Raw genomic sequence first — 8,682 nt, 5'->3', positions numbered from 1 at the left:
TCCGGCTCTCCGGTCTGTACAAGTGTTCAGAGATTGAGCATGAAATACAGGAATCCAGCAGTTCAGAAAAGTGCTATAGACGCTAAAAACCGCGGATTTACATTTCCATGCTATTGAACTGATCGCGGATCCCAATCAGAAATGTCTCCGGCTAAGTGTCTGCACAATTTTTTTATACCGAGTGATTAATCGCCATGAAAATGAGTGGCCCAGTGTTTTTAAAGCGCAAAACGAATCGTCGATAATCGATTTCGTTACAGTGGCTTGATGTCACGCAAATATATGTGAACACAATAATAACGATTATTCGGAAGGGAATGAAAAATTTTCTATAAGCGATTGGTTATTTTTCTTAGCAGTGAATCTCACAATCGGCTGTGCCTAATTGGTCAATTACGCTCATTAACGTCTCCGATGTAGGAAGGCGAACCGCTCGATTAGATCTTGCGCTTCACCCCTTCGGTGCTACGACGATTTTCCCCCTCCATTAGCCGCTCCCCCCACCGGTGACACCTCGACTAACCGTCCATTCGTCTCTCTCGCTCGCGCGTTCGCTTTCGCTTTCTCTCTCCCTCTCAGTCTCTCCGACTACTCACTAAATCTTTCCTCGTCTCGTTGCAATGCTCTTTATCCCCTTTCCGCTGCTTGCTCGCGCAGTGTCTCTTTTTCCCTGCGACTGAAGCCAGCTCGCAGGGAAAAAGGTGCATTTGCATTTGCAGCGGTGGCTTCCAATTCCTACAAAAATAGCACACCGATTCACTCACTCGCATACACGTGCGGAAGCTGCTGCTGGTGGAAATCACGATTTTCTTGTCACGTATAGATTCAAGTGTATCCGTGGACGGGGGCGGTGACGGGGAGAGTCACACCCCTCGTTTATAGCCGACGAGTACGCCCCTTCGGAGCCCAGGTTTGTCCCCACTCTCGAAGCGTTTCTCACACTGCGGTGGAAGGAAAAAGTTGTCGCTGCTTCTCGACTGTATGGTCAAGTCAGTCCACTCGGAGAGCTCGCCTGGCAAGCATAATCGACAAGCGTTGAAAATTTTCTCGTTCCACGATCCATGCGCCTTTCAATCTCAATCCGCAAATTATTCTTGTTTCGAAAGCGAAAAAACAAAAAGAGAGCAAATTTATTGAATCGTTATCGGGTCGAAGAAACGCGTGGGTGGAATAAACTTTCGAGCGGATGTCATCGGCGTGTATTTTGAATTGACCGCATGTGCGTTGTTCAACGATTGGCTCGATCGGTCCAAACGATTTTTGACTATCTATATATATTCGGTTTATTGAAGTGTTGTGTCATCATCAGTGAAGCATCAATAACGATGTCAGAGGCAACACAGACATCGAGGAAGTAGAATAGTCAGCAGGTGCGAGCGAAGAGTTGCTCTTTATAAAGTAGTTTGACGAATGTGTAGATCGGCTGTGATATTGTGTCGAGAAAAACAAAGGATTCCGATAAACAAAGATAATTTCCATTGAAAGCTGTTTAATTTAGGTTGGCCAGAGAGAAAAAACATTCTTCGATCGTGCGATAATGACAGTGCTAAGAATGACATCCCCGGTTACGCCACCGTCGACGAGTCCAGGTTCGCCGGAGCAGGCTCAGCCGCCTCAGCCATCAACGCGACCGCCGACACAGCACAGGTTGAGTTTTTCTGTCGCTGCGTTGCTCGCCGACACGAAGAAAAGTCCGGAAACGCCTTCGAGGCAGACCTCCGTGTCACCGAGTTCCTCACCTTACCCAACGGTTCACCACAACAACAACAACAACAACAACAACAACAACAACAACTACTCGACAGCCTCACCGCCGCCATTAAATCTGCCAAAGTTCAATGCCGAAGCGCTCTCGTCTCGTTACACGTCGCTGTTGGCAGGTGTCGCGAGTGAATCCCTCAAAGATCGCGTTATCGATCAACGCGTGCCTCTTCACTATTCGACGACAGTCAGTCCGTCCTCTCGATCGATAGGCGACCCTTCGGCGACCTCGAAATATCCAGATTCCGTCGATTCGACGACGAGAGCATCGCCTACCAGTCACAGCGTTTCGAGCATGTTGGATTACCGGATTTCGGGCGCGCCCTCCCTCAATTCCAGTGGCACCAAAAGCCCCGTAATCGTTTCCTCTCTCTCGCCAAAACTCTCCTCCACGAGTCACGGCTTCATCCAAGATTTTGCGGCACACTCCCCGAGAAGCTCACACGAAGAAGGCCGCTCCCGCTGCTCTGAAATCGACGACATGGAAGACGAGGACGAAGACAGCCTCGTTGACGTTGAAGACCTTCAACAAAACAGTGGCAGCCCTGCACCTCTCAGACCTACGCCGGCTTACATCGGTGGCTTCTCCACTCTTGGCACCATCTCAGGCCTATCAGCCAGTTTGCATCCTGCCGTTTGGGGAGCAGCGGGACATCCCAACCCAGCAGCAGCCGCAGCTGCCGTTGCCGCCGGATACTTTCCTGCACACTTCTCTCATCATGCGCCTCTCAATGGTAATTTTCATTTGCATATTTCACATCAATGTCTTCAAACTCCTGGCTTTTTTCAGTTCAGAGAAAAAATACTCTAGTTGGAGCTCTACGACGCCGCTGAAATCCCTCGAGTACCTCGCGCCGATGAGTAACCGAAAATTCAGTTAATTTTATCTAATTTCATTCATTCGAGCGACCTCGACAGTGAAAAAAAAATGATTCTGCATCTTTCTGCAGTTAGCAAGGCCAGCTCAAGCATTTCCTGTCAACCGTCATCTGACGCATCACCGTTCGTTACTGACGAATTTCATAAAAATGCTGTTGAGATATATCACTCTTCGTAGCCTCGGTAAAAACGAGTCGAATTTCGCAGGCTCTGGCTGCCGTCGCTCCCGCTCCGTATCGCAGCACGAATATTTAACCCGAGCGCATTGTTGAGCGTAGGAAATAATTCGTGTATCCGCTCGGACGACGCTTCATCTCAACTTCAAAACGATTTATTCCGACTGCCATTTAGTTCTTTCTGATCCCACAATGCCCATTCTTCGCCATTGAGGTCTTATGAAAATGTGATTCCCAATCGCTGTACCCCTGCAGGCTTTTTTGTCTGCACTCGCGTTTGGCCGCATTGATTTCGTCTTTGATGAGGAGATCCAACCAAAAGCTTTTGTACCTCGACGATGGATGAGAGCGATCAGTTTCGGTGGTGTTGCTTGTTTAGAAGGAAGTCAGGACGAATCGCAGCGATAACTCGGTCGTATAGGTGCTCAATGCGCGTATCTATATCGTTATAAATCTCGGTGTTCTGTGTGACAATGGAGTGGCGCAATAACGAATATCGGCTTAGCTCTCGGTGTGCAAATGGATCATTAGCGTTAATGACGCGGGTCTGCTCGGCGCGTTAATCTTCGAGCGGGAAATGAGGTGCATGCGCTGATGTGTCGAGGCTCTACGGCGTATTACACTCTTTTAAACGCGTATAGGTTATTTCCCCGTAAAAGTCAATTACTCTTTTCACGAATTACACACGTAAAGATTGTAATCTATCACGCGCCCATTGTTGAGAAAAAAAAACGTTAAAATAAACGTTTTCGCCATTATTCTCATGCAACGTTTGATCGTTTCTCTTTCAGCGCGAGGGACGGCGAAATGGGGAGGGGGTGAGGTGGAATCGGCGCCCGGTGTAACGGGCGTTGCCGTAATTGCTCGACGCGGCAAGAAAATTCACGCAGAGCTCTTGATTTCGTAATCATTTATTTAAACAAATTCGGCCATTGTCCGGGGGATCGACAGTTTTTGCGAATCCCGAATTCGCGTTGTAGAATATTCATTCGAAATTAGGTATGATTAATTTAACGATTGAGTTGCAAATCCGAGGATCTATATGAATAAATTCGTTATTCGGAAGTTTAAAACTGGAAGCTTGCCGTCGGCGAAACACCCTTTTCGGAGGATTTCCTTTTATTCTCGTACTCGCCATTTCGAAACGGCGCGTAAACTCACCTCATTTCGCGCCTTTACTAGTCTGCATACACCAGGCTTGGGGAGAGAGCGAGTTGTAATAATTCTTGCCTTACGAACCCTTCGAGAAAGTGGCGAGGTATTTACAGCCGGGCGTATGTACAGCGCGAGGCTCGGGATCGTTCAAGCACCCCCGAGCTTCGCTATCACTTGAAACTTCACAGCCTCATCATTCACCCCCCGAGGATCCTCCCTCGAGGGTTCTTCTGCTCTTCAGAGCCAATGTATCTGGGATCCTGTAGAAACGACAATTTTCTTTGTACTGAATTGCCACGAACAAAGTCACAAACGATTTTTGATTGCTCCATATTTTCGTGGCTTCGCAGATACCGTTTTTACTTTCGACGCCAACGCTCGATTGCTCTTTCGAGATGCTTTTTTTATCTGGCCCTGCTGGTTACACGTATCTGCTCAAACGGGAGCCAAACGAAAGTTACGCTCCACGAAAATTCATTCCAATTAACGTTATCGCGATGAATCTGTTAATAGACTAGGGGCAAGAGTCGATTCGCTGCTCCTCCATTTTTTCTCGTCACTCCGCGAGAAAGAGCTGCGATCCGAAAGAAGGGCTTACCGCCGATATAAATAAAGGCTTATCTCGAATTTGATATTCCACTGGAATAACTTGATTTGCTTTTCTTCCCGCATCGTCAATTACGCTGAAAAAAAAGAAGAGAAAAAGTTGAAGAGTCCGGGTAACCTCTCTGGAGAATAAAGTCGGATAGCTATCCATCAACTTCGAGAGTAACAAGAATCGCGGACAGGCTTCCGGAGCTCTGAAATACACTTTTGTCCTGGCTATTTTGCTGCAAGTATTATTGCTCACTCTTCCGTTCCTTCTCTCTATCTCATCGTTTGCAACTGCATCGAGAATCATCGTCGAGGGGCATTAGCCGCTTTTTTCTCTCTTGCTCTCCACTCTCACAGTACTGACTCTCTCTCTCTCTCTCTCTCTCTTTCTCTCTCTCGTCGCGTATTCGTCGTCGCGGTTTCGCGGAACGCTATCTCGAGGAAATCAGCTAATTATTTCGAATGGATTCCCGATCGAGCTCGGATTAAAATCCGTTTCGGGACGCGTTTTTGGCCGGTGGCCCGTGAGTCTCCGAATGCCGGAGACTAATTGGACCCTTAGCGTGGTCCCGCACGCGGGGTAGAGAAGAGCGACTGGCTCCCAGCACACGCTCACACAAACGCGAGAGCTCACATCGGATTTTAACAAAGGACCCGTGATCTCTGCTCTCGCATCGAATGTCTCTTCGTTCGAAGGCTCGATACTGGCATAATGGCCCGTGTGTGCGCGCCCACGTACGTTCAAATTCTTCGCATGTATTCGCGGTGCGCTCGCTCCGTCTCTCTCCGTCGTCTATCCGCCGCTTCTCGTGAATTTAGTCTCTTTCCGCTCCACCCTATCCGCCGAAGATCAAGAGCGGAGGAGAGCCGGCGGAGGGGGCAGGCGAAATTTGAATTTCAAAAACGAGAAACGATCCGGCTTCTCCATACTTTCTTTTGTTCTCGATCTCCTCGACGCACGGTTCCTCCTACGGGGAAGCTTTTCTCGTACACCCGCTTGCCAAAATCGGTAGGATATCCTCGATTTAAGTTCCATTCACGGGCCTACAAATCTGTCAATTGTTTCGAGACAAATATCTACCGATACAACAATCTCGGAAATAAGCTCCCGCTGGAACGGTGTATTATTGAAACTGTTTTACAAAGCCTTGTCTCTCGACAAGGCCGCGCTTTTCAACATGATCCGCGAAGCTCCGACTCTCGCTTTATTTTTTCAACTCAACGATTTTCTCTTTCGCACCGTATTGAAACCTGTTATATTTGCACAGCTCGAATAACGAGCCGCGTTTTTCTCATAATTACAGAAATTATTTCGTTATTGCGAAAGGAGTAATAAACGAGAATTCCTCGCAATTCTCAGCTGTCATGACAAAAAACGCGAGTCGTTTCACATCGCCTCGATCATATCTTTTTCCCCAATTCCGTACCGAGAACTCATTTTCCCGTAATTTCCCAAAAAAAAAAAAAAAAAAAAAAATAAAATGCATCGCACCCTCCCCGTCTTATTCCCACATTCGTCTCGAAGCTCCGCTGTCATCATCTTGGCGGCTTCAATCCCGTCTGACTCGACTATAAATATTCGCCGTGCGATCGAAGATAGATCGGATCCGATGGTATCCACGGGACGCGAGAAAGGAGGGAAGGAGAGATCGAAATCGAAGGAAGAACCAAAGATTTCCCATCTTTCTCCACGTAACGAACGCTCATTAGTGTTTACATTCAATAATTATCCGGAGTTTATATGAGAGGCGTTGAAAAACTGAGACACGTATCTTCATACGTATATATAACGATAAATACTTCGGATATAAAATGTAGTATAAGAGTTGCGGTGAGAAAGAGCAAGGGAAACGACGGAGGATGAGGACAGGAGACGAGCAGGCCGGAATTCTGCGGTCGTTCAAGTGTACCAGGCTCTCGACAAAAAACGCCTAATGGAGCAACGCTTGCGGGAGCAGTTGCTCCGGAAAATTATGAATTGCGTGGCCAGAAGAAAAAAACACTTGCCTCGATGTGTAATACACCACGTACTAAAGTATATAGCGTTGTTAAAACCATCCGATTAACTGGTGAATTTTTTTCATCCCAGCATGGAAGATCTTTCGCCTCATCTCCGGTAGCCCGACAAAACCCGATGAGCTCCTGTATTATTCGCACTTTTTGCGAGCATCGAAAAGTTGCCTCGTGCATCCCCCTGTCCGACAGTATCCACTTATGTCTAAATTAAAAGTTTCTTTTTCTTTCATAAACTCACCGCTCGTTCGGCTCTTTATTTGTTACAGAAAATGGCGAACCGGCCAAGATCAAGTGCAATCTGAGGAAACACAAACCAAATCGCAAGCCAAGAACACCGTTTACGACTCAGCAGCTTCTCGCGCTGGAGAAAAAGTTTCGGGAGCGGCAATATCTCAGCGTTGCCGAGAGAGCCGAGTTTTCCTCGTCCCTGCATCTCACCGAGACTCAGGTAAGAATAATATTCACTCGTTCTTCCCAACGATTTCATTCGATTTTTTATTCGCTATTTGCAATATTTTTCAACGAAATTTTCGCCCACGAGCAGAACAATCCGCTAAGACTTTTCTCTTTTATTCCATTTCCAGGTCAAAATTTGGTTCCAAAATCGACGCGCCAAAGCGAAGCGGCTCCACGAAGCTGAAATAGAGAAACTGAGAATGTCGGCCGTCAGACAACATCACAACAATTTGTACGGCTCTCATCACTCCCTTTTGGGTCCTGCTGGTCTGTATTCTGTCGGTATGCTTTCGCACCCGGGACTGAGCGCTCATCACGCGATTAGTCAACATCAATCCAGGGAATAAATTTCTCCGGGTCAACTTTTTCCTCGTTTTTCAATGCAGCTTCCGAACGGGAGTACCGCGGGAGTGTTGCTCCCGTAATTCGACTTGAAATGAAGCAAACTCGAATGGATACACTCGAGCGGTGAGATTTTTTCACGGGAATCAACGCATCGGTGAGGAGCACTGCTCATTTCCGGTCAAACTGTAAATAATTTCGAACGAAATGTACATAAATAAGGTCGCTTGTTAGTGATAAAGGGTCTCGCCTCGTCAGGAATCCTGTAAATATTGCATATAATTGTTCACAGTGAGATTACGAGCGTTCAACATCATTTATTCGTTTTTGTATAAATGTAAAAGAGTCGTTAGTGCTAGAATATGTACATAAACACACCGAAAAGAAGAGAAATATTTAATAAAACGTACCGTGAGATAATGAAAAGTTGTTTCTTTTTTTTTTTATTTTTCGTTTCTCATTAATCCCCATCGAAAAGTACTGTTTTAGCTTCCTGGCTGAATCGCAGGTCGAACAAGATATCGAGGACTCAGCTCCCAGTGCGGGTGAGTTTGAACAATGACTCGCGAACGAGGAAAATAAAGTGGCGCGCAGCTGACTGCTCGTTTCAGGGAACGATTTGTGGTGAAGTTGGAAAATTATCATCTTTTTAGTTCCCAAGACTGATTGTAATTAATGTATTCGGTATTTGGAGAAAATATATTGTTGGATAAAATAAAATTTCTCGAAATGTTTGATCACGCGTTTGTTGGTGGTTTGAACGATTTGAGTTCAGAAACTGGAATATATCTTTATCCCGCGAGTGATTTCAGATAGATTTTTGTCTGAATGTATCTGAAACGATCGAGATAAAGCGGAACTTTGAGTGCTCCTGGCTCTGCCAATTTCCCGGGTGCTCTGCTATTGCGAGGGTGTTTAAATATATGGGACTGAAATTCAGTCGACAGGGCGGGGGGAATTTCGTGCGCGCTGGCTACTCAGGGCTTGAAAAAAATCTTTCGATTCGAAGATTAGCGAGTGGAAATAAGATTTGCTCGAAAGAGAAGGAAGCCACTGTGCTACACTCGCTCGGTTTGGGCTCGCTCGCGCGAGCGGTCGCGTATGTCGCGGCATAAATTAGCCGTGGCAATTAGTTTCGGAATCGACCGCCCCGGGCGGCTTGGCGCCACCATCTTGATTATATTCTACACCGGGAGAACTCGAAGACAGTAGCAAGCACTGTTTGCCGAAAGGCTAACCTATCTCTCTCGCTTCCTCTCGCGCTCTCTCTCAATCTCCGTCTCTTTCTTTCTCCCGTTTTGCT

At 46.7% G+C, this 8,682-nt stretch overlaps 1 protein-coding gene across 1 annotated transcript; it reads left to right on the top strand.

The window, feature by feature from the left end:
* The first annotated feature begins 878 nt into the window (after positions 1–878).
* On the top strand, positions 879–7,805 carry LOC122409578 (muscle segmentation homeobox-like). Its single transcript, XM_043417253.1, has 3 exons — positions 879–2,495; positions 6,848–7,029; positions 7,166–7,805. The coding sequence occupies exons 1-3, from the start codon at positions 1,538–1,540 to the stop codon at positions 7,382–7,384; spliced, it is 1,359 nt and encodes a 452-aa protein (XP_043273188.1). The 5' UTR covers positions 879–1,537; the 3' UTR covers positions 7,385–7,805.
* Positions 7,806–8,682: the final 877 nt, after the last annotated feature.

This window comes from Venturia canescens, chromosome 4 (genome assembly GCF_019457755.1).
Source record: "Venturia canescens isolate UGA chromosome 4, ASM1945775v1, whole genome shotgun sequence".
Classification (NCBI taxonomy): domain Eukaryota; kingdom Metazoa; phylum Arthropoda; class Insecta; order Hymenoptera; family Ichneumonidae; genus Venturia; species Venturia canescens.
Note: the sequence above shows the minus strand (reverse complement) of the source record. Positions and strands in the feature narration are given on the sequence as shown.